The 26177-nt window shown below is 52.9% G+C and overlaps 1 protein-coding gene across 1 annotated transcript in view; it reads left to right on the forward strand.

The window, feature by feature from the left end:
• Window positions 1-23701, forward strand: part of LOC145340346 (caskin-1-like) — a gene marked incomplete at its 5' end in the record, with an annotated part of 45438 nt that extends 21737 nt beyond the window's left edge. The window contains 6 exons of the mRNA XM_080184803.1: window positions 10625-10719; window positions 13436-13546; window positions 14856-14957; window positions 16948-17086; window positions 18775-21084; window positions 23227-23701. Of these exons, the coding sequence (XP_080040929.1) occupies window positions 10625-10719; window positions 13436-13546; window positions 14856-14957; window positions 16948-17086; window positions 18775-21084; window positions 23227-23561 (3092 nt within the window). The remainder of the gene's footprint in view (window positions 1-10624; window positions 10720-13435; window positions 13547-14855; window positions 14958-16947; window positions 17087-18774; window positions 21085-23226) is intronic.
• Window positions 23702-26177: the final 2476 nt, after the last annotated feature.

The following is a 26177-nucleotide window of genomic DNA, read 5'->3' on the forward strand; positions in this document are numbered from 1 at the left end:
TAAAATAATGTACAATTCCATGAAGATCAGCAGCAGCTAAAAGATTGGACAGAATTTGAAAAAAATGAAGTTAAGCTAGAAATATAAAACAGACGGAAGGAGTTATATTGAAGGGAAAGGACTGGCTAAAGTGCGTGTGGGTCTCCTACAGAGTGAGTTCAGGAGGTTAGTAATGGAAAATAAGATTAATGCGGAAGCAGTAAGCAGGTGTTGTGAGTGTCTCTGTAGAGGATGCAAACCACACCCCAGAAATAATTGTAAATCAAGAGGTGAAAGAGAGGCAGGAATTTTACAATCACCGGGGAAAGGGGACTGGGAAAATTATCCAAATTAAAGTCTGACCGGAGAATTTCACAGTAAGAAGTCTCACAACACCAGGTTTAGAGTCCAGCTTCTTACTGTGTTTACCCCAGCCCAACGACGGCATCTCTACATCGGAGAATTTCATCCTGGGCTCTGAGATAGTCGATGCGTTGGTTTTAATTTGCCAAAATTCCCTAGAGTCTGGGAAGGCTCCATCTGATTGGGAAATAACGGGTGTGATCACTCTGTTCAAGGAAAAGGGGAGACAGAGAGCAGGAAGCGATAGGCCAGTTAACCTAACATTTGTGATAAGGAAAGTCCTGGAATCTCCACCAGATAAGAGCTCGCGATGTAGGCGGCAGCGTATCAGTGTCGAGCAGTTAGCTAACAGGAAACTGACAGTGAGCACAAATGGATCATTCTGGGTTGGCAAGACGTAACAAGTGGAGTGCCACAGGGGTCAGTGCTGGGCCCTCAGCTATTTCCAATCTCTATCAATGACCTGGATGAAGGAACTGAATAATTGTTGGTTAAGTTGGCTGATGACACAAAGCTGGGAGAATAAGGTGTTAAGAGGGCACAAGGAGTACGCGAAAGGATGTAGGCGGGTTACGTGAGTAGGCGAAAACTTGTCAGATGAAAATAGAATGTAGGAAAGTGTTCACTTTGGCAGGAAGAATAGATAAGCAGTGTGTTACTTAAATAGAAAGAGACTGCTGAACTATGAGCTACAGAAGGATCTGGGTGTCCTGGTGTATGAATCAGGAAAAGTGATTAGGAAGACAAATGGAATTCTACCATTTATTGTGTAGAGAAATGGAATATAAAAGCAGGGACGTTTGCTAAAGTTGTACAGGACATTGGTGGGAGCATATCGAGAGTAGGGTGTACAGTTTATTTAAGAAACAATATGAATGTATTCAAAACAGTTCAGAGAAGGTTCACTCGGCTGATACCTGGGATTGGGGGGGGTGTTATCTTACAAGCAGAAGTTGGACAGGCTGGAGTTTAGAAGAATGAGAGATGATCTTATAGCTCCTGAGGGAACTTAGCAGGGTGGGGTGTTTCTCCTTGTGGGAGAGACTAGAACTCGGAGACATGGTTTAAAAAGTTTAAGTCGTGGGTAGATAGGTTTCTGATAGACAGGGGAATTAAAGGTTAGGGGGAGAAAGCGGGAAAGTGGAACTGATCCACTTCAGATCAGCCATGATCTTACTGAATGGCGGGGCAGGCTCGGGGGGGCCGATTGGCCTATTCCTGCTCCGAGCTCACATGTTTGTATGTTTCACTGGTGGATAGTACATGGGGTAGGATCACTGCTCAAATGTAGGAAACACAGCAAGATCTCACAATCAACAACGTGGTAATGACCAGATGTTCTGTTCTATAGTGACGAGCTGGGGGGGTGGAGGGGGTAGTAATTATCGGCCGGGACCCCAGGGAGATCCCGCCCACTCTTTTGTTCAGCTGGTTGAGCAGAAGGAGCCTTGGTCTCATGTCTCACCTGAAAGACAAAGCCTGTGGCAATGCGGCACTCCTTCAGCACCGCGCTGCAGTCTCAGTCTAGATTGGGTGGTCACGACGGTGAATCATAGAAACCCTCCAGCGCAGAAAGAGGCCCTTCGGCCCATCGAGTCTGCACCGACCGCAATCCCACCCAGGGCCTACCCCCAAACCTCTACATACTTTACCCGCTAATCCCTCTAACCTAAGCATCTTAGGACACTAAGGGGCAATTTTAGCATGGCCAGTCAGCCTCACCCGCACATCTTTGGACTGTGGGAGGAAGTTGGGCTCGATCCCAAAGCTGGGACTGGAGTATCAGCGACTGATCCTGAGCTGGCACAACGGGTGGGACAATCCGGCCGCCCCGAATCCGGAAAAGCCTTTCCACGGTCAGCCCCTCGCCCGCTCCGATTCCCGTGGCAAGGCAGGACGGTGAAATCCCAGCCCTTGTATTGAATTCCTGGATTGAGCTGCGATTGCTCCGCATGACAACCCTTCCCGGCCAAACTCCGCTCGCAGAGAGGGGCAGCCGGACCGTGTGTGCGGATCCAGCCCAGGCGATTCTCTGACGGGCTTATCCTGTGGCTGCAAGTCTAATTTAGACACAAATCTATCCGTGTAAACATCAAAGTGTTATTATCGCTCTCATCAGTCAGTGAACCTCGGCGCTGTCCCCACAGGCTGGGCAGGGACGGGGAGTGTGTGTCTGGTTAATGGGTGAGTGAGAGTCCCCCGCTGATGGAAATCGTTTTATCATCTGCCAGCGACTGGGTCTTTGCAACAGCAGCGTTCACTCTTCCCTCTGTCTGAGAGATTGGAAACTCTGATTAACTGCTACCCGCTGGGGCTTGTCTGAGAGACAGAGATGTGGCCAGTGTAGAAAGAGAGTTCCCCGTGTCCTTGAGAATTGTATCTTCAAACCACCTGTCTACACCTTCTCCACGGAGTTCCTTCACTCTCTCTCTCTCTCTTTTGGCCATGCTAAGATTGCCCCTTAGTGTCCAGGGATGTGTAGGTTAGAGGGATTAGTGGGTATAATATGTAGGGATATGGGGGTAGGGCCTGGGTGGGATTGTGTTCGGTGCAGACTCGATGGGCCGAAGGGCCTCTTTCTGTACTGTAGGGTTCTATGATTCTATTCTATTATTCTCTCTCTCTCTCCTCCCTATCACGTGCAATCATAGATTTTTGATTTTATTCTTTTTCCCCCACTCTTTGTAAACTGTTCTCACTCCTAGAATTTCACCTTTGTCTCTAAGTCCATTCACAAGACTGAGCGTTCATAGAATTCCTACAGTGCAGGCCATTTGGCCCATTGAGCCTGCACCGACTCTCCGACAGAGCATCCCAACCAGGTCCTATCCCCATAAATCCCACTTATTTACCCCGCTAATCCCCCAAACCTACACCTCTTTGGATGCTAAGGGGCAACTTAGCATGGCCAATCCACCCTAACCCTGACATCTTTGGAGCACCCGGAGGAAACCCACACAGACACGGGGGAAGAGATGATAAAAGGGCTAGTCTGAATGGCAGGAGTGATTCATGAAGTGAACTGCAGGAAGGTGTGCCGTGCTGCCAGACTTCTTAACACCGGGATCTCTTACTGAATTCTGCAGATTGTGTTTCAAAGGTAAAAGCGTATTTGAGTCAACAAGTGTGGAACAACCTTTTCTTTGACAACTGATGATATCACTGTCCCCCTCCGCCTCTAAGTCGCACTTTCCTCCTTCAAAAGCTAGCACTGTGACTAGGCTTTGGTCACTTGACCTAACAGCTTCTTCTGTAGCCCAGTGTCACTCTGTTTTATATGGAGTATGTGCAATACCATGGGAAAAAGTTAAAGGCACTATATAAATATCAGTTGTTGTTGTTTGAAGGCTTTAGGCCAATCCTGGAATGTTGGCAACCCCTGTACCGACAACCTTCATTACAGGGCAGCTTCAGCAGTAATTGAGGCAGTGTGACCCCTCACCCCTCCCTCCATCCCTCCTCCCCCCCCAAAACCACCACCCCCAGCTTCCACTGGGTGGCACAGTGGTTAGCACCGCTGCCTCACAGCGCCAGGGGTCCGGGTTCAATTTGGACTTTGCATGACTGCCTGAGCCATGTTTTACTCACGTCTGCGTGGGTTTCCTCCGGGTGCTCCAAAGATGTCAGGGTTAGGGTCGATTGGCCATGCTAAGTTGCCCCTTAGTATCCAAAGAGGTGTCGGCTTGGGGGATTAGCGGGGTAAGTAAGTGGGATTTATGGGGATAGGACCTGGTTGGGATGCTCTGTCGGAGAGTCGGTACAGGCTCAATGGGCCAAATGGCCTGCACTGTAGGAATTCTATGAACACTCGGTCTCGGTAATGGTGCCCACATCTTGTGAACGGACTTAGAGACCAAGTAAAAGGTGAAATTTTAGGAGTGAGAACAGTTTACAAAGAGTGGGGGGGAAAGAACAAAATCAAAAATCTATGGACAGCGTGATAGGAGGAGAGAGAGTGAAGGAGTTCCGTGGAGAAGGTGTAGACAGAAGCTTTGAAGCTACAATTCTCAAGCCACAAAGAACACAGGGTCTCTTTCCCTCCCTCTCTGCACTGGCCACATCCCTCCACTCAGACAAGCCCCCTTCCCTCCCCCACCCTGACTCCTACCCTCCCCATTCCCTCGGTAGTGAAGCTAAGCTGAGCTGTGGTCCTCTGACGTTGTGCACACAGTAAGAAGTCTCTCAACACCAGGTTAAAGTCCAACAGGTTTATTTGATAGTAAACGCCGCTAGCTTTCAGAGCGCTGTTCCTTCTTCAGGTGAATGGAGAGTTCTGGTCTCAGACAAGGCATATAAAGGCACACACAGTTTACAGAATACTGATTAGAATGTGAGTCTTTACAGCTAACCTGCTATTCAAGTCTTAAAGGTGCAGACAATGTGAATGGAGATAGCATTAAGCATAGGTTAAAGAGATGTGTATTGTCTCCAGACAGGACAGTAAGTGAGGTGTTGCAAGTTCAGGCAAGTCATGGGGGTTACAGACTGTGCGACATGAACCCAAGATCTCGGTTGAGGCCGTCCTCATGTGCGGAACTTGGCTACCAAATAAACCATTGGCCTTTAACCTGGTGTTGTGAGACTTCTTACTGTGTTTACCCAAGTCCAACGCCGGCATCTCCACATCATGACTACCATCGACGCTGTGTACACAGTCAAGGTGGTGATAGGAACAGGAGCACAGATACCTCAGAGGGTTGTGAGGCTGGAGGCGATTACAGAGACGATGGAGGGATTTGAAAACACGGCAAACTTCTAGAAGTAAAGATTAAATTCCAAAACACTGCCACGGGGCAAAATTCTGGAGGATATTAAGAGATGCTAAAAGGGCTTGTCTGAATGGTCGGAGTGATTCATGAAGTAAAGCCTCCAGGAAGATGTATTTCCATGTTTGGCAGCACTCTCGTGGTGATCAAAGTTTTCAGCCAATCAGAAAAGTATGTTGAAGGACGGGAGCGATGAGATAGGGTAGACTCCCCTCCGTGAAACCAAGTACTCCAGTCCATGTTTTGGTGTGGATGGTCCAGATGGACATTTGAATGGCCCTGTCTGGTCACTGGTGTCAAATTGTTGAGGCTTTTAATTCATTTTTCCTCTTCAGTGAGGTAAACCAGAATGTCGGCGACAATTCCACCCTCTCCCTCGGTCCCATTCCCCCCCCCGCCGGCTCCCTTCCCTGTTCAGTTTTGCCCATGACGAGAAGTGGATGGAGTGAGTCTGGGTGCAGACTGACACTCTCCACTTTCAGAGTGAGCACCAGAGAGTTTCTTACCCACCACCCTGACAGTGTACACAGTGTCAGAGCAACACAGCTCAGCTTAGCTTCACTACCGAGGGAGTGGGGAGGGTAGGGGGCTTGTTAAACTGCAGGAGGGTGCACAGTGCTGCTAGACTTCCTAACGCTGGGATCACTTACTGAATTCTGCAGATCGTGTTTCAAAGATAAAAGAGTATTTGAGTCAACAAGGGTGGAACAACCTTCCCTTTGACAACTGATGATATCACCTGTCCAGGTCTGCCTCCCTCCTTCCCTTCCTCCCTCCTTCCCTTCCTTCCTCCCTCCTTCCCTTCCTCCCTTCCTCCCTCCCTCCCTCCCTCCCTCCTTCCCTTCCTCCCTCCCTCCTTCCCTTCCTCCCTTCCTCCCTCCCTCCCTCCCTCCCTCCTTCCCTTCCTCCCTCCCTCCCTCCCTCCCCCTCCCTTCCTTCCTTCCTCCCTTCCTCCCTCCCTGCCTCCCTTCCTTCCTCCCTCCCTCCCTTCCTCCTCCCTCCCTTCCTTCCTCCTCCCTCCCTTCCTCCCCCTTCCCTCCCTTCCTCCCTTCCTCCCTCCCTCCCTTCCTCCTCCCTCCCTCCCTTCCTCCCCCTCCCTTCCTCCCCCCCTCCCCCTTCCCTCCCTTCCTCCCTTCCTCCCTCCCTCCCTTCCTCCTCCCTCCCTCCCTTCCTCCCCCTCCCTTCCTCCCCCCCTCCCTCCCTTCCTTCTCCCTTCTTCCTCCCTCCCTTCTTCCTCTCTCCTCTGTCCCTCCTCCCTCCCTCCCTCCCTCTCAAACACAACTTCACATTTTGTTTGTGACTCTGGAGTGAGGCAGCATTGAGTGAGGAAACGCAAAGCCGTGACAAGAATTGCCACGGTGTTGCTGGGGTGGATAGTCGAGCAGTAAACCAGGAAGGTGGGATGATGGTGAATGGAGGTGGGGTGAGTCAGGATCCCTCATGTTGTCAGGAGATATGATCTCTCTCCACACCCGCCCCGCACCTCAACTCTAAGCTTTCAAAGTGTGAATCTTGCTTTGATTTTTTTTTAACAAGAAATTGGAGTTGGAATGTTTTAAACTTTGGAAGGAAAAGAGAAAGAAGCTGAGATGTTTTTTTTTTAAAAGTCTAACTCTGAGGAACTGAAACTGGATCCATAATCGTTCTGTTCCTTTGGGGAAAGTGAGGAGGAAAGGATTATTGCCACTGTATACGGTGTGTGTTCCGACCAGAATCAGCTCAGCTTCTGGGTGCGAGGGAGAAATGCTGCAAATCTAAATCAGAGACAGAAAATGCTCACAATCCACAGTGTGACCCCTCTGGAAAAGTGGGTTTAGAATTCCTTCCTCGGAATTGTGAAAACAGGAAGATAAGCGGAACAAAATCAGGGGGAGCGATAGACGTTGAGAAACAGGAATACTGTTCCTTCTCACAAAGAACGGTTACGGGATTAAATAACTGGCAGATAAACTAATCGGAACAAAGTCACAAGTGGTGGATTATAGAGGAATCTTGATGAGACAGTTGAGATGATGGATAAGAGATGGTGGACTGTGTTGTTAACACGGAGGGGTGAGTATGCTCGGAGTATTCCTGTCACGTACTCTTAACTCTTCCTGTGCTCTGGCTGCTAGCTGACAACAGAGCCAATGGCCACTGCCGCAGGGAGGTGGATGGTGACCTGGGCCATCTGACCATCTTGCTCATCCCTGCCAAAGATTAAAGGCAGTGGGTACAGAGGAGATTTACAAGGATGTTGCCTGGACTGGGAGGCATGCCTTATGAAGTTAGGTTGAGGGAACTGGGACTCTTCTCCCTGGAGAGACGTAGGTTGAGAGGCGACCTGATAGAGGTTTATAAAATGTTGAGAGGAATAGATAGGATGGATTCTTAGAGGCTATTTCCCAGGGCTGAAATGGTCGCTACGAGAGGACACAGGTTTAAGGTGCGGGGAGGAAAGTACAGAAGTGATGTTAGGGGTAAGTTTTTCACTCAGAGGGTGGTGAGTGAGTGGAATCGGCTGCCGTCAGTGGTGGTGGAGGCAAACTCGCTGGGGTCTTTTAAAAGACTTCTGGATGAGTATATGGGGTTTTATGGGATTGGGGGTTATAGATAGATGTTGATGTGATCGGTGCAACTCGTGGGCCGAAGGGCCTGTTTGTGCTGTAGTGTTCTATGTTCTATGTTCTATGGGGGCAGTGGTGAGCGGGCAGGTCAGCAGCTCACAGTGTGTGGAACCCTCATTCTACTTACCTATGACACAATGCAACAGACACCATGTCCCATCATCTGCTTGAAAGCTTTGATTCTGCTCTGCTTGTATGTTAGAGGAGCTGTGTGCCAGGAAATAGAGTATATTAGATACAGAGTAAAGTTCTGTTTACACTACCCCCATCAAACACTCCCAGGACAGGTACAGCACGGGGTTAGATACAGAGTAAAGCTCCCTCTACACTGTCCCCCCATCAAACACCCCCAGGACAGGTACAGCACAGGGTTAGATACAGAGTAAAGCTCCCTCTACACTGTCCCCCCCATCAAACACTCCCAGGACAGGTACAGCACGGGGTTAGATACAGAGTAAAGCTCCCTCTACACTGTCCCCATCAAACACTCCCAGGACAGGTTCAGCACGGGGTTAGATACAGAGTAAAGCTCCCTCTGCACTGTCCCCATCAAACACTCCCAGACAGGTACAGCACAGGGTTAGATACAGAGTAAAGCTCCCTCTATACTGTCTCCATCGAATACTCCCAGGACAGGTACAGCACAGGGTTAGATACAGAGTAAAGCTCCCTCTACAGTATCCCCCATCAAACACTCCCAGGACAGGTACAGCACGGGGTTAGATACAGAGGAAAGCTCCCTCTACACTGTCTCCATCAAACACTCCCAGGACAGGTACAGCACGGGGTTAGATACAGAGGAAAGCTCCCTCTACACTGTCTCCATCAAACACTCCCAGGACAGGTACAGCACGGGGTTAGATACAGAGTAAAGCTCCCTCTACACTGTCCCCATCAAACACTCCCAGGACAGGTACAGCACGGGGTTAGATACAGAGTAAAGCTCCTAAGGCAGTTGACGTAGTATATATGGACTTTAGTAAGGCGTTTGATAAGGTTCACCATGGAAGGCTTCTGCAGAAATTGCAGATGTATGGGATTGAGGGTGATCTAGGAAATTGGATTAGGAATTGGCTGGCGGATAGGAGACAGAGGGTGGTGGTTGATGGTAAGTATTCGACATGGAGTTCAGTTACGAGTGGTGTGCCTCAGGGATCTGTTTTGGGGCCACTGCTGTTTGTAATTTTTATAAATGATCTGGATGAGGGTACAGTTGGGTGGATTAGTAAATTTGCTGATGACACCAAAGTTGGAGGCGTGGTAGATAGTGAGGAAGGGTGTCTTAGTCTACAGGGAGACTTGGATAAGTTGCAGAGCTGGGCCGAGAGGTGGAGGATGGAGTTTAATGCGGAAAAGTGTGAGGTAATTCACTTTGGCAGGAATAACGGATGTGTAGAGTATAGGGCTAACGGGAGGACTCTGAATAGTGTGGATGAACAGAGGGATCTAGGTGTATGTGTACATAGATCCCTGAAAGTTGGGAATCAAGTAGATAGGGTTGTTAGGAAGGCATACGGTGTCTTGGCGTTTATTGGTAGGGGGATTGAATTTAGGAGTCGCAGCGTCATGTTGCAACTGTACACAACTCTGGTGCGGCCGCACTTGGAGTACTGTGTGCAGTTCTGGTCCCCACATTACAGGAAGGATGTGGAGGCTTTGGAGAGGGTGCAGAGGAGGTTTACCAGGATGTTGCCTGGTATGGAGGGGAGGTCCTATGAGGAGAGACTGAGGGATTTGAGGTTGTTTTCGTTAGAAAGAAGGCAGCTACGAGGGGACCTTATTGAAACATATAAGATGATTAGCGGTTTAGATAGGGTGGACAGTGATAGCCTTTTTCCTCGGATGGAGAAAGCTAGCACGAGGGGGCATAGCTTTAAATTAAGGGGTGGTAGTTATAGGACGGATGTCAGGGGTAGGTTCTTTACCCAGAGGGTGGTGAGGGATTGGAATGCCCTGCCTGCTGCAGTTGTAAATGTGCCTAGTTTGGGGGCATTTAAGAGATCCGTGGATAGGTTTATGGATGGTAAGGGTTTGGTTTAGGTTAGAGGGCCATTGTTTTTTAACTGGTCGGCGCAACATCGTGGGCCGAAGGGCCTGTTCTGCGCTGTAATGTTCTATGTTCTACAGTATCCCCCATCAAACACTCACAGGACAGGTACAGCACAGGGTTAAATACAGAGTAAAGCTCCCTCTACACTGTCCCCCATCAAACTCTCCCAGGACAGGTACAGCACAGGGTTAGATACAGAGTAAAGCTGCCTCTACACTGTCCCCATCAAACACTCCCAGGACAGGTACAGCACGGGGTTAGATACAGAGTAAAGCTCCCTCTACACTGTCCCCCCATCAAACACTCCCAGGACAGGTACAGCACGGGGTTAGATACAGAGTAAAGCTCCCTCTATACTGTTCCCATCAAACACTCCCAGGACAGGTACAGCATGGGGTTAGATACAGAGTAAAGCTCCCTCTACACTGTCCCCATCAGACACTCCCAGGACAGGTACAGCACGAGGTTAGATACAGAGTAAAGCTCCCTCTACACTGTCCCCCATCAAACACTCCCAGGACAGGTACAGCACGGGGTTAGCTCCCTCTACACTGTCCCCATCAAACACTCCCAGGACAGGTACAGCATGGAGTCAGATATGATTTATAAAGTACCTTAATCTGAGCCTTTGATGCATGTCTGTTTTGTGTTTCATTTTCTGTCCCTTTGTCCTGGTCTCTGTGAGTGATGCTCCCTACCTTAATGCAGTTTGTGCACTATAATGAACAGTTTAGACTTCGGAACTGGATTGAGACTAAAATGGGAGCAGGAAATGGAGATTCTTTCATCCCTGGAGCCAGAAACAGAGTGGACAGGCATTGCTCAGAACAGATACTGACCTAATCTCACTCTGTTGACAGGGATGCCAAGACACCAAAACTTCTTGAGCTATAAGTCAGGAGAACAAGGATATTCCCAACAGTTCATTCACCCTGATCAGCTCCTGGAGGGCAAGGTAAGGTCATGTTCACACTGAGGAATAGCCGGAATATAACAGTGATGAGTTTTGATGATTGTTGATGATGAGGTGTAATGAATGGTGAGTTTGAATGGTTCGTATTGGTGATAAGTTACCAAGAGTACACACTACCCAAGTGCAGTGCGTAAGAAATGTCGAATTCTGTCTGATCTCTGCTCCACCCTCTGGGCCTCTCCAGGAGCTGGGAGTGTTTCCATCGCCTGTGCTCAGGATCTGCTGATCAAAGCTAGCAGAGGCCTCAAAGCAAAACCCAACACAAAAACATCTTTATTTTTAAACTGCCTCACTGCCCTCCCAAAGGCCTGGGCTTGGCAGCTGCCAGCTTCTGTCATTAGCCAAAAGATTCAGATCAAAGATTGAGGCATACAAGATGATCAGAGGATTAGATAGGGTGGAGAGTGAGAGCCTTTTTCCTCGGATGGTGACGGCCTACACGAGGGGACATAGCTTTAAATTAAGGGGTGGTAATTATAGGACGGATGTCAGAGGTAGGTTCTTTACTCAGAGGGTAGAAAGGGCGTGGAATGCCCTGCCTGCAGCAGTTGTGGACTCGCCAACTTTAAGGGCGTTCAAATGGTCAGTGGATAGGCATATGGATAACATTGGAATAGTTTAGGTTAGAGGGTCATTAGATTGGTTCCACTGGTCGGCACAACATCGAGGGCCAAAGGGCCTGTACTGCGCTGGAATGTTCTATGTTCTAAGGTTAGGAGCCCTGTAGGCCTTCAGCTGTACTTGTATTTCCTGGGCAATGTTTAGACTGAAACCCCTGCCGGAGAACATGGGCCTGAACCTGTCTGAGCCTGGAGCTGGGCCTGAAACAAGGCCTGAGCCTTGCTTAGATCTGGGTCTGGGTGATGGGAGTTGTGCCAGCTGAATGGTTAACTGCGATGTGCTGGTCCCGTCAGCAGATTAGTAACCCAGAGGACTTCAATTCACATCTCGTCCTGGTAGTTTGACACCTCCAGGGACGAAGGAATATTTTACCAGGAGATAACAGGGTATATTATTCCACATTCTACCCATGGAGAGTTGACCAGGAATCGAACTGTAGACATTGCATGCTGTGCTTGCCTTTCCCATGGCATCCCCTCTGCCACAGAGCAAGGGAAGAAAGACTTGCATTTCTATAGCGCTTTTTGCAACCTCAGAATGTCCCAAACCATTTATACCAATGTTAGGGAACTTGGGGGAATAAATAGTGATGTCTTGAGGAGTGTACATATTACAGAGAAGGAGGTGCTGGAAGTCTTAAAGCTCATCAAGGTAGATAAATCCCTGGGACCTGATGAGGTGTATCCCAGGAGATTGTGGGAGGCTAGGGAGGAAATTGCAGCCCCCGAGCTGAGGTATTTGACTCATCGATAGTCACGGGTGAGGTGCCTGAGGATTGGAGGGTAGCAAATGTTGTGCCTTTGTTTAAAAAGGTGGTGTTGTCAGACTTTTTATTGTGTCTAAAAAGGGCTGCAGGGAAAAGCCTGGGAACTACAGGCCAGTGAGCCTCACATCTGTAGTGGGTAAATTGTTGGAAGGCATTTTGAGAGACAGGATCTACAGGCATTTAGAGACGCAAGGACTGATTAGGGACAGTCAGCATGGCTTTGTGAGTGGAAAATCATGTCTCACAAATTTGAGTGAGTTTTTTGAAGGGGTAACCAAGAAAGTAGATGAGGGCAGTGCAGTTGATGTTGTCTACATGGACTTTAGCAAGGCCTTTGACAAGGTACCGCATGGTAGGTTGTTGCATAAGGTTAAATCTCACAGGGTCCAGGGTGAGGTATCTAAATGGATATAAAATTGGCTTGATGACAGAAGCCAGAAGGTGGTTGTAGAGGGTTGTTTTTCAAACTGGAGACCTGTGACCAGCGGTGTGCCTCAGGGATCAGTGCTGGGTCCACTGTTATTTGTCATTTATATTAATGATTTGGATGAGAATTTAGGGGGCATGGTTCGTAAATCTGCAGATGACACCAAAATTGGTGGCATAGTGGACAATGAAGAAAGTTATCTCGGATTGCAATGGGATCTTGATCAGTTGGGCCAGTGGGCTGACGAATGGCAGATGGAGTTTAATTTAGACAAATGATGCATTTTGGTAGATTGAACCAGGGCAGGACTTACTCAGTTAATGGTAGGGCACTGGGGAGAACAAAGAGATGTAGGGGTACATGTTCATAGCTCCTTGAAAGTGGAGTCACAGGTGGAGAGAGTGGTTGTGTTTGAACCAGCCCGGGGAGGTTGTGAAATCTCTCGCTAAAACACCAAGACCCCTGTACCCTTCACTCAGTAAGCTGCAAATTCTGGGCCAGATTGTTGCTATGGGCTGTGGCCCACCGGCAGCCCACTGTCTGGCTGAACCAGAAACCGGAAAAGCTTTTTAAAAATCGGGAAACGGGGCTGCGGATTGCCAGTGCCGTGCTGCCTGGCCCCCACGGTGCATTTACAACAGACTTCCGTCGGTGAATACCAGAAGGATTTAGTCATGGCTGCACCTAATTCCCTCTGCCTGTCAGAGGACCCCTCGCCCGCACTCTGCGTCCCAGTTGCTGCCCCAGACCCTTACTCCACTTCAGCCACTTCCGTGGAGTTTTATTGATTGAACTGCCCAGTTTGGTAGCGGTGTGTATTTTTACAGGTGTGGCTGTGACTCTCTCAGTTGTGGTAACTTTGCTCTCGCTCTCCGTCTCTGCAGGATGCTGAAGCCATCTTCAACTGGCTGAGCGAATTCCAGCTTCAACACTACACGGCCAACTTCATCAACGCCGGCTACGATGTGCCCACCATCAGCCGTATGACCCCTGAGGTGAGCAGGGAACGACACCGCGCTGCTGGTCACTGCGTGGCGAGCCTCAATGTCGAGGTTTCTCTCAGCCGCGCTCGCTTTAGCACCGAGGAGCGGTGGGGAACGGGCCAAAGTCCCAGTTCACTGACCGTGGCAACGTTCAAGAGACAGGAGGATAGTACAAGTGCAGGGGGAGGCCGTTCAGCCCATTATGCCTGTGACTGGCTCATTGGATCCAATTCCCATGCTTTCCCCTCGATTTCCTTTTGGAACTCTTACCCTTCTGAATGCTGTGAAGGCGACGATGGAAAGCCGAGGCTGAAAGATGTCAGATTTAGATGTTTAAGAAGTGGGAGGATGGGCTGAGAGGGATGAGGTGGAACAGGAGACGCTGCGACGAGTATTGATCGCAATACGGTAATGATAAAAGGTGGAAAGCATGTTGGGTTGAGTATTTCTGTAGAATCGGGGCCTTTTAGCTCAGGAGATCCATCCTGGTGTTTATGGTTCACATCAACTTCCTCCTGTCCCAATTCATCAAACTCCATCCACAAACCCTTCTACTCCTTTCACTTCAGCTGTTTGATTTTCCCTTGAATGTATCTTTGCTATTTGCCTTAAGCACTCCCTGTAGCAATGTTCTACATTCTCACCGCTCACTGGGTGACAGGTTCTTCCAAACCCCCAGCTGGATTTATTGGTGATGAACTTGTAAGTTATAGTTCCTCATTTATTGGCCTACTCACCCCACCATCTTCTCTCGGTCTGCCTCATAAACCTTTTCATTATCTATCATCTTGCCCCACATTTCCAGAGAAGGGCCTCAATCCTGTTCAACCAATCTAACACTCTCTGTTCTGGCACCATCTATTCTGCATCTTCTCCAGGTCCATCTATGTCCTTCGAATGGAAACCAGAACTGTGTACAGCGTTTCCAGGTCCGATCACACACCTATCTGTAACTTCAGAGGAAGATTGGAGGGTTAGTTTCAAGGATGACTGTCTCTTGTAGTATTGACAAAGAGGAGAAAATGGGGTTGTAGACAGAAAGAGAGACAGACATTGGAGGCAGCAAGTAGGACAGGGAACCTCTAGGCCCCCCATCCCAGACTTGCATTGCGACTGTGTTAGTGACATGTCTCCAAATGCTAGGTATCATCCCAGCCTGATAGGGCCCGAATGCAGCGGATATTGGTAGCTGTGGGGATGTAGCCTGTGTATGCACCATGACAGGAGAAGGAGTGGGAGCGGAACAAAGATGCCTCCAGCGATTGGGGTGGAACTTTGACCCTGTAGGACCCAGTACTAACTGACATGATCCCGTGCACAGGATCTAACGGCAATCGGAGTGACAAAGCCCGGACACAGGAAGAAGATTTCGACGGAGATTGGCAAGCTGAACATTCCAGAATGGCTTCCCGACTACAAACCAGTGAGTAATCTCTACATTCCAGGAATTCCGTCTGATTTTCCCGCTGCAGTTTGCAGATGTAATTCATTTATGAAGGGATCCAGTCACTCCGTTATCTGAGACGTGAGTGCTTCATCAATCCAGGAATTACTCCCTCATCCCCACAGCGTCCGTATTCAGAATCAGAATGGGACGCCCATCCCTGTTTCCGGGAAGGATTATGTGTAACTGCTCCAATCAGCTCATGGCATCATTAATATTCAATTTTAATGGCCAAATGCCTTCAGAGAGACCGCACCACAGGCTCAAAATACCCACTGAGATTGGCTGAAATTCATTCCAAAAATGCAATTCTGTTTTGGTTTTTTGTTGCAAACTTGGTGCTCATCAAAATAATGGCTGTTAGTGTCTCAGAGTCAACCCCAACCCCTCCCCGAGTCAACCCCAACCCCTCCCCGAGTCAACCCCAACCCCTCCCCGAGTCAACCCCAACCCCTCCCCGAGTCAACCCCAACCCCTCCCCGAGTCAACCCCAACCCCTCCCCGAGTCAACCCCAACCCCTCCCCGAGTCAACCCCAACCCCTCCCCGAGTCAACCCCAACCCCTCCCCGAGTCAACCCCAACCCCTCTCCGAGTCAACTCCAATCTGGCACGGTAGCACAGTGGTTAGCACTGCTGCTTCACAGCTCCAGGGTCCTGGGTTCAATTCCCAGCTTGGGTCACCGTCTGTGTGGAGTTTGCACATTCTCCTCGTGTCTGCATGGGTTTCCTCCAGGTACTCCGGTTTCCTCCCACAGTCCAAAGATATGCGGGTTAGGTTGTTTGGCCATGCTAAAATTGCCCCTTAGTGTCCTGAGATGTGTAGGGTAGAGGGATTAGTGGGTATAATATGTAGGGATATGGGGATAGGGCCTGGGTGGGATTGTAGTCGGTGCAGACTCGATGGGCCAAATGGCTTCTTTGTGTACTGTAGGGATCCTATAAGCATTCTATTCTATTCTATAGGCAACCCCTCCTCGAGTCAACACCAAACCCTCCCTGAGTCACCCCCAACAGTCCCCGGGTCAACTCCAAACTCTCCCTGAGTCAACCCCAACTCTCCCTGTCTAACCAACTGTATTACCAACAGCCCCAGGGCATTCCCTCAAGAAGTGTTTGATTGGGTCCAGCACCCGGAGGAAACCCACGCAGACACAAGGAGAATGTGCAAACTCCACAGACAGTGACCCAGAAGTGTTTGCTTGGGTCCAGATTGAGGGGAGACTAATTTAGGGACAATTTGTTACACCAATCAGCCTAACAGCACATCTTTGGGGTGTGGGAGGAAACCGGAGCACCCGGAGAAAACCCACCCAAGCACGGGGAGAATGCGCAAACTCCCACAGACACCGGCCCAAATCCATGTATCTGCCCAGCAAACAGTGATAGTCACTGAGCTGTCGTGTTGCCCATCTGCTGGTCCAGTTTAAGCGTACACTAACGACGTGAAGCACTAGGCAACTCTTGAAACATCCAAGAGCAGCCCTCGCACGACCCACCGCGTGTATGCCCCTCGTTGGGGAACAAGGCGGACCGAATCGCCTGTGGATTAAAAGAGAAAAACATCAATAACGTGTTCTTAGTTGTGTATTTAAAAGCTCACACCCAGTGGGAGCTGACCCTGAGACTGTGTAAAACTCACTCTGTGTGACAGTGTTAGCTCACAGTCAAAGGTGCTGGGGGATGCCCAGAATCTGGGGGCCGTGGGGGGCGGGGGCAAATCTGGATGGGTACACTTGTCGAGATAAGTATCCAGTGACTCCTGCTGGGAAGTGCTCCCAGGGGCGAGGGTCAGGTGTGATGCCTCCGCTAGCCGCTCAGCCTGTTATCTGATAGGCTGGGTTATAAAGAATGGGCGAGGGAGCAAAGGGCAGCCGAGGGTGGAGGGGGAGGGGGCTGTACACGGAACGCAACATACAAAGAGGCAGGAGGCTCTCCTGAGCGCTGATTTTGGTTGGCTGTGTGTTACAGGTGGATTTGTTTGAGTGGCTGAGTGCGATTGGCTTGCCTCAGTACCACAAGAAGCTGGTGGATAACGGGTACGACAGCATTAACTTTGTGAGCGAGATCACCTGGGAGGACCTGCAGGAAATTGGGATCACACAACTGGGTAAGACTGACGCTCAGAGTGTTCTCCTCGCTCAGCTGTTCAATCCTTGGCCTGGGCTCCGTTACAGAGAGGGGCTGGATCGAGGGAATACCCCGGGCGCAGAGTGCCCTCTCCCCGGGCGCAGAGTGCCCTCTCCCCGGGCGCAGAGTGCCCTCTCTCCCCGGGCGCAGACTGTCCACTCTCCCCGGGCGCAGACTGTCCACTCTCCCCGGGCGCAGACTGTCCACTCTCCCCGGGCGCAGACTGTCCACTCTCCCCGGGCGCAGACTGTCCACTCTCCCCGGGCGCAGACTGTCCACTCTCCCCGGGCGCAGACTGTCCACTCTCCCCGGGCGCAGACTGTCCACTCTCCCCGGGCGCAGACTGTCCACTCTCCCCGGGCGCAGACTGTCCACTCTCCCCGGGCGCAGACTGTCCACTCTCCCCGGGCGCAGACTGTCCACTCTCCCCGGGCGCAGAGTGCCCTCTCTCCCTGGGCGCAGACTGTCCACTCTCCCCGGGCGCAGACTGTCCACTCTCCCCGGGCGCAGACTGTCCACTCTCCCCGGGCGCAGACTGTCCACTCTCCCCGGGCGCAGTGTCCACTCTCCCCGGGCGCAGACTGTCCACTCTCCCCGGGCGCAGACTGTCCACTCTCCCCGGGCGCAGACTGTCCACTCTCCCCGGGCGCAGACTGTCCACTCTCCCCGGGCGCAGACTGTCCACTCTCCCCGGGCGCAGACTGTCCACTCTCCCCGGGCGCAGACTGTCCACTCTCCCCGGGCGCAGACTGTCCACTCTCCCCGGGCGCAGACTGTCCACTCTCCCCGGGCGCAGACTGTCCACTCTCCCCGGGCGAGTTTGGATCAATCCTGTTGCGCTCCCTCCTGCAGTGCGCACAGCATTGAGAATTGCTGGTGCTGTGCGAGCTCACAGTCTGACAGAGTTTTCTAGTGTTGTGTGCGTGCCAGCCTGGGTAAGGGGCAGGCAGTGGTGTCGTGGTATTGTCACTGGCCTAGTAATCCAAAGACCCAGGCATCGGATTCGAATCCCGCCGCGGCAGCTGCTGAAATTTGAATTAGATATTAAAAAAAAATTTGGAATTTAGAAGCCTAATATTATCGATTTGTTGTAAAATTCCATCTGGCTCACTAATGTCCTTTGGTCATCCTTAACCAGTCACTCCAGATCCACAGCAGTGTGGTTTACTTCCAACTGCCCGCTGAAATAGAGGGCACTTAGGGATGGGCAATAAATGCTGGCCAGCCAGCGATGCCCACATGACGCTAGTGAATTGTAAGGAAGGTAGCTGAGGGTGACTGGCATCTGCCAGGGCCTTGCACGACTGTAGGGGCCTTGCGCGACTGTAGGGGCCTCGTGTCTGTAGGGGCCTCGTGTCTGTAGGGGCCTTGCGCGACTGTAGGGGCCTTGCGCGACTGTAGGGGCCTTGCGCGACTGTAGGGGCCTTGTGCGACTGTAGGGGCCTCGTGTCTGTAGGGGCCTTGCGCGACTGTAGGGGCCTTGCGCGACTGTAGGGGCCTTGCGCGACTGTAGGGGCCTTGCGTCTGTAGGGGCCAATGCATACCTGTTGGGATCATGGGGCCTCCACACGTCTGTAGGAGCCGCATCCCGGGTTTTATTTTGTCCGGGAAGGTGGGGAAGGAAATTGGAATTTTTTCTGTTTGAGCAGCTGCTGTCTTTCTCTGTAGGACATCAGAAGAAGATGATGATTGCCGTGAAGAAGCTTCTGGACGTGCAGAAGGCTATAAACCAGGCGGAGGTGGAGGCCAAAACTGCGACGCTGAGGCGCAAGGCTCCGAACGCGCTGGACATTGTCACCATCGAACCCTCGCAGGCCGAGAGCGGGGAGTGCCAGTCCCCCCAAACGCCAAAGATGCTGACCTTCCAGGACAGCGAGCTGAGCCACGAGCTGCAGTCCGCCATGTCTAACCCCTGCTACAACTGCCAGGAGACCCTCGTGATGAAGCAGGCGGGGGCCATCTCCCGGAGTCAGGAGAGCATCGGCATTCGCTCCCGAGGGTCCGGCCACTCCCAGGAGAACGTGCTGGGCAAGACCAAGACGGACAGCAAGTCACAGGAAAGCCTTGGCAGCGGAGACGGGAGCAGCAGCAGCAGCAGCGGGAGCAGCGGCCGGACCACCCACGGGAGAGACGCCGCGCCCGTTCACCTTGTGGGGCCCAGCCAGGAGAGCGCCAACGGCTTGGGGCCTGGCGTCCGAGGCAGCCCGAGTAAGGAGAGGAACGGGCCTGACGGACGCGACCATTACCAGAGGCCTGTGCTACAGAAGGGCGCCCCTGTGCCCAACCCAGTGAAGTCGCTGCCCTCTCCGTACCCGCTTCCTCCCTCACCAAGCTTCACCCCGCCCCAGACCCCGAGTAAAGGGAAGGCCGCCCTCGCCTTTGTGCACCCGCAGCTGCCCGGCAAAGGCAAACCCTTCCCCTCGGCGCCGGAGTGCCCCCAGCAGCCAGCCCCCAAGCCCGCCCCCCACGTGCCGGGGAACCAGAGCTTCGCCTACGTCCACTCGCATTGTAGCCTCGCCAATGGAGGGGCGCCGGAGGACGGACCTCGCCTGAGCCCGGGGGCGCTGCCCGGCGCCGTGCCGGTTATCCGCTCCGCGGTGCCGGGCAAGGAGCCGAACGGGGACGTCTACAGGCCGAAGAAGCGGTCGCAGAGCCTGAACCGCTACGCCATGTCGGACGGCGAGCCGGAAGAGGAAGACGCGGGCAGCGAGGGGGCCGTCAGCTCGTACGCCACCCTGACCCGGCGCCCGGGGCGCAACCAGGCCTCCAGGGGCCAGTGGCCGGCCGACAGGAACGTCAACCGCAGCCAGTCCTTCGCCGTCCGGGGGAAGAGGAAAGGGCCCCCGCCCCCTCCGCCCAAGCGCCTGAGCTCCGTCTCCAACTGCCCGGGGCAGGAGGCCGAGCAGGAGCCGGCCTGGGACCAGGCCGCCGCCGCCCCCCAGAACGCGCCTGACCTGGTGGACGGGCTCCCCGCCCAAGAGGGCGGCAGCGGAGGGCCGGCCGGCAGCGTGAGGAGCATCGCTGCCAGGCTGGAGACGTCCGGCCGCCCCGGAGGGCAGGCCAGGCCCGTGGCCCTACTGAAACCTTCCAGAGTGGAGAAGAGGGCGACTCCGGACGCGCGGAGCGAGGACCAGGAGGCCGCTCCCGAGAACCCTGACCGTTGCGGAGAAAGCCCGCCGCTGACCAAGGCTAAACAGGCGGAAAGGGCGAGAGACCCTGCCAACCGGCGGCGCGCCTTCAGTGAGCTGGGGGTCGGGGCAGAGACGGCCGCGACTGCCAAACCGGACGGAGAAGAGGCAAAGTCGGACGCCGAGGACGAGGCCAGGGTCGGCGCCGGAGACCTCGAGGCTTCCTCCTCCTCCTCCTCTCAGAACAGCTCCAGCGAGTGTATCCCTTTCGCCGAGGAGGGGATTTTGACCATAAAGCAGCGGCCGAAACCAAACAGCGCGCTCCGAGGGGATGCCGGCGTGAGCTCGGCCGACTCGGCAGCCGTTACCGGCGTAACCGGGGCGTCCGGCGAGGGCGCCGAGGGGAGGCAGGGTCACGACTTGCGGCTGAGCGATGGGAGGGTCGCGGCGGCGGCGCTGGGCCCAGCCCCCAAACTGCCGGAGCCTCCCGAATTTAACCTGACAGAATCGGACACCGTCAAACGGAGGCCCAAGGCCAGGGAGAAGGAGCTGCCCGGGGCCAGCCCGCAGCACCACGTCCTGGTGCAAGGGCCTCGATACGCAGAGGCTCAGGCTGTGCACATGGTGGACCCCAGGCCTCAGCTGGGCCCTCACGCCAAAGGCGACCTGGATGACGACGCCTGCGTCGAGTTCAGGATTGCCGAGATCGAGAGGAGCCTCCAGTCTTTCGAGAAGGGGACTAAAAAGACGCTGAAACCTCCGCTCTCTCCCAAACCAGCTCTCGCCTATCTCCAGCAGACACCCAAGCAGACTGGGCCCGCGCCCGTCACCAACAGGGCACCAGCCACAGGTAAGCGTGTGTCTCATCTGGGGAGTGGGTCATCTTTACACCTGGGGACAGCCCAGGCTGAGGGAATGAGCGTCTAACCCAGTGATTGAATGGGTAGCCATCCTCTGTGAGGCTGGTTCATTACAGACACAAAGGCTTCAAGGCTGAGGCCACACTCGGCTCTATTGCAATGGGAGTACACCACTTGCCTCAGTGCCACTGAGCTGGTCAGTCAAACCAGTGCAGGGTGGGTAACGGCTGGCAGACTGAGCGCAGGTTCGTTCAGGGTTCCACAGTCCCATAGTCAGCAAGCACTCATAGCCTGAACTTCCATATGACTGGATTGAATGGGAGCAGGCTCGAAGGGCCAAATGGTCCACTCCTATCTCTTAGACTCTTACGGATGTTCAATTCCTGCTCTAGAGCCTCAGCTCGCACTGCAGTGCAGTACTGAGGGAGTGCCGCACTGTCAGAGGGTCAGTACTGAGGGAGTGCCGCACTGTCAGAGGGTCAGTGCTGAGGGAGTGCCGCACTGTCAGAGGGTCAGTACTGAGGGAGTGCCGCACTGTCAGAGGGTCAGTGCTGAGGGAGTGCCGCACTGTCAGAGGGTCAGTACTGAGGGAGTGCCGCACTGTCAGAGGGTCAGTGCTGAGGGAGTGCCGCACTGTCAGAGGGTCAGTACTGAGGGAGTGCCGCACTGTCAGAGGGTCAGTACTGAGGGAGTGCCGCACTGTCAGAGGGTCAGTGCTGAGGGAGTGCCGCACTGTCAGAGGGTCAGTACTGAGGGAGTGCCGCACTGTCAGAGGGTCAGTGCTGAGGGAGTGCCGCACTGTCAGAGGGTCAGTGCTGAGGGAGTGCCGCACTGTCAGAGGGTCAGTACTGAGGGAGTGCCGCACTGTCAGAGGGTCAGTGCTGAGGGAGTGCCGCACTGTCAGAGGGTCAGTACTGAGGGAGTGCCGCACTGTCAGAGGGTCAGTGCTGAGGGAGTGCCGCACTGTCAGAGGGTCAGTACTGAGGGAGTGCCGCACTGTCAGAGGGTCAGTGCTGAGGGGGTGCCGCACTGTCAGAGGGTCAGTGCTGAGGGAGTGCCGCACTGTCAGAGGGTCAGTGCTGAGGGGGTGCCGCACTGTCAGAGGGTCAGTGCTGAGGGGGTGCCGCACTGTCAGAGGGTCAGTGCTGAGGGAGTGCCGCACTGTCAGAGGGTCAGTGCTGAGGGGGTGCCGCACTGTCAGAGGGTCAGTGCTGAGGGGGTGCCGCACTGTCAGAGGGTCAGTGCTGAGGGAGTGCCGCACTGTCAGAGGGTCAGTGCTGAGGGAGTGCCGCACTGTCAGAGGGTCAGTGCTGAGGGAGCGCCGCACTGTCAGAGGGTCAGTGCTGAGGGGGTGCCTCACTGTCAGAGGGTCAGTGCTGAGGGAGTGCCGCACTGTCAGAGGGTCAGTGCCGAGGGGGTGCCGCACTGTCAGAGGGTCAGTGCCGAGGGGGTGCCTCACTGTCAGAGGGTCAGTGCCGAGGGAGTGCCGCACTGTCAGAGGGTCAGTGCTGAGGGAGTGCCGCACTGTCAGAGGGTCAGTGCTGAGGGAGTGTCGCACTGTCAGAGGGTCAGTGCTGAGGGAGTGCCGCACTGTCAGAGGGTCAGTACTGAGGGAGTGCCGCACTGTCAGAGGGTCAGTACTGAGGGAGTGCCGCACTGTCAGAGGGTCAGTACTGAGAGAGTGCCGCACTGTCAGAGGGTCAGTACTGAGGGAGTGCCGCACTGTCAGAGGGTCAGTGCTGAGGGAGTGCCGCACTGTCAGAGGGTCAGTGCTGAGGGAGTGCCGCACTGTCAGAGGGTCAGTGCTGAGGGAGTGCCACACTGTCAGAGGGTCAGTGCTGAGGGAGTGCCGCACTGTCAGAGGCAGCATGTTTCAGGTGGGAACCCAGACTCGAGCTGCTCTGGTGGGTATGGAAGATCCCGCAGGCATTATTCTGAGGTAGAGAGGAAGGTTTTCCCCAGTGTCCTGTCCCTGAATCGATAGCCTTATAACAGAGACCTTACTGTGCTAATTTGTGATTTGTGGGAGCAAGGTGAGTGTGTTCAGCCTATCCTGTGTGTGGGAGATCAGTGCATCCTTCAACTTTTAACTTTTGAAAAGTAAGTTGTTTTATTTTGCCCTTTCTTTTCAGAACCGTGCCAAAACCAGCCTGCCTTCTCCACACCGCCCGTCTCCCCAAAGTCGACCCTGGCACGAGGGCTGCCGTTTGCCAGTCCCAAAGCCAACAGGGCTCCGCAGGGTGGCAGCCTGGCAGGATCCCCACACCCCTTGGGGTCCGGGCATGTCCCCGTGCCCACGGGCCGGGTCGTTGGGAAAGTGGGGCTGATGGGAGGAGCGCCGGTAAAGGCCGTAGCGGAGACAGCCCTGGCTCAGCAGCGACTGGAACAGACCAGCACCTCACTGGAGGCTGCCCTTCACGCAGTGGAACAGAAACTCACCCAGGAGGACAACGGCAATGATGTGTGAGTAACCATTAGCGTCCAGCCTCACCTCTGTACCAGCTGCTGCACTGCTAACTGCATGAATGATCTATACTGAGGGAGCATAGCCCCAGATCACAGGGAGGTAGTTAATGTGCTGGGCTTAAGGGGTGAGAATCCAACACAAAGTAATGGGTGACAACTGGGGGTAAGTGACATCGAAATATATAAACTGACCAGAACAAAACAAACAAAGAACAAAAACAGGCCCTTCGGCCCAACGAGCCCGCGCCGCCATCTCAACACCACCAGTCCCCCTCTCCACCCATGACCCTTATCTATTGTTTTTATGGCACTCCACATTAAGGGAAACTAATTTAGGGACAATTTGTTACACCAATCAGCCTAAGAGCACATCTTTGGGGTGTGGGAGGAAACCGGAGCACCCGGAGAAAACCCACGCAAGCACGGGGAGAATGCGCAAACTCCCACAGACACCGACCCAAATCCATGTGTCTGCACAGCAATCAGTGATAGTCACTGAGCTGTCGTCTTGCCCAGTATCTGGTCCAGTTTAGGCACACACTAACGACGTGAAGCACTAGGCCAATCTCGAACAACCAAGAGCAGCCCCAGTACGACCCATCGCGTGTACGCCCCTCGTTGGACACGAGGTGGACCGACTTAAAACCTGTGAATGAAAAGAGAAAAAACATTATTATAATACCATATCCATTTACCTTACCAGGGACGCCCCAATGCTAATGAACCTTACTTAAAACAATTTCCTATGTCCTCCCATCTCCAACCCACTCATGTGCCTGTCTAAGTTACTCTTAAACTACTCTAGCGTGCCTGCCTCCACCACCTTACTTGGCAGAGCATTCCATACCCCCACTACCCTCTGTGTGAAAAACCTCCCTCTAATATCTGTGTTGTACCTCTCCCCCCTCACCTTAAGCCCATGGCCCCTCGTACTGTGTCTCTCTAACATAGGAAATAGCTTACCTCTGTTTACTCTATCTATACCCCTCATAATCTTATATACCTCTATTAGATCCCCCCTCAGTCGCCGTCTTTCAAGGGAAAAGAGCCCCAATTTGTTCAATGTCTCCTCATAACCCAGTCCTTCCATACCAGGCAACATCCTGGTAAACCTCCTCTGCACTCTCTCCAGAGTCTCCACGTCCTTCCAGTAGTAAGGCGACCAGAACTGGACGCAGTACTCCAAATGCAGCCTAACCAACGTTCTATACAACTGCAACATTAGACTCCAGCTCTTATATTCTATACCCCTTCCTATAAAGGCTAACATACCATAGGCTTTCTTCACCACACTCTCCATTTGCACTGCCACCTTCAAAGACTTGTGCACTTGCACCCCCAGGTCTCGCTGTGATTCTATACTCCTTACGGGCTTACCCTTTATCATATAACTCCCCCCTACGTTATTCCTGCCAAAATGCATCACCTCACATTTATCAGGATTAAACTCCATTTGCCACGTATCTGCCCAATCAACCAGCCTATCAATATCCCGCTGTATTGCCAGACACTGCTCCTCACTGCCCACCAATCCAGCCATCTTGGTGTCATCAGCAAATTTGCTGATCACACCACTTACTTCCTCTTCTAAGTCATTTATATAACTACAAAGAGAAGAGGTCCCAGTACTGAGCCCTGCGGCACACCACTAGTGACAGACCTCCAGCTAGAAAAGGACCCCTCCACTACTACTCTCGGTCTCCTCTTTGCAAGCCAGTTCTCTACCCATCTAGATACCTGGCCTCGTATCCCATGAGCTTTAATCTTTTCTACCAATCTACCATGAGGGACTTTGTCAAACGCCTTACTGAAATCCATATAGACGACATCAACGGCTCGTCCTTCGTCGACCGTTTTTGTCACCTCCTCAAAAAATTCTACCAGATTCGTAAGGCAAGACTTCCTTTATCAAAGCCGTGCTGCGTATCCTTAATCAGATCACAACGCTCTAAGTACTCACACATCCTATCCCTAAGAATCCTCTCCATCAACTTACCTACCACTGACGTCAAACTCACCGGCCTATAGTTACCCGGGCTATCCCTCCTACAGAAACAGGCCATTCAGCCACCTGCTCCATGCTAGTATTGATGTTCCACATGAGCCATTGTCCTATCCCTCGTCATCTCACCCAAACAGTTTATGCTTCTAACCATTCGTCCTTCATGCATTTATCTATCTTCACCTTAAAGGCACCTTTGGGTGGCACAGTGGTTAGCACTGCTGCCTCATAGCGCCAGGAACCCAGGTTCGATTCCCAGCTTGGCTCACTGTTCGTGTGGAGTTTGCACATTCTCCTCGTATCTGCTTGGGTTTCCTCCGGGTGCTCCGGTTTCCTCCCACAGTCTGAAAGACGTGCTGTTCGGGTGCATTGGCCGTGCTAAATTCTCCCTCAGTGTACCTGAACAGGCGCCGGAGTGTGATGGCTAGGGGATTTTCACAGTAACTTCTTTGCAGTGTTAATGTAAGCCTACTTGCGCCGTTATTAAATAAATACACCCACGTTATTCAGTGATGTGTGTGGATAATAATTATCCACCCCCCCCCACTGCCCAGACCGATCACCACTCCTGCCCCCCTTCCCCCCCCACTGATTGCCCGCAGAGTGACAGCAGAC

The sequence above is a fragment of the Carcharhinus amblyrhynchos genome, unplaced genomic scaffold (genome assembly GCF_965287045.1).
Source record: "Carcharhinus amblyrhynchos unplaced genomic scaffold, sCarAmb.v2.hapA scaffold_948, whole genome shotgun sequence".
In the NCBI taxonomy this organism is placed as follows: domain Eukaryota; kingdom Metazoa; phylum Chordata; class Chondrichthyes; order Carcharhiniformes; family Carcharhinidae; genus Carcharhinus; species Carcharhinus amblyrhynchos.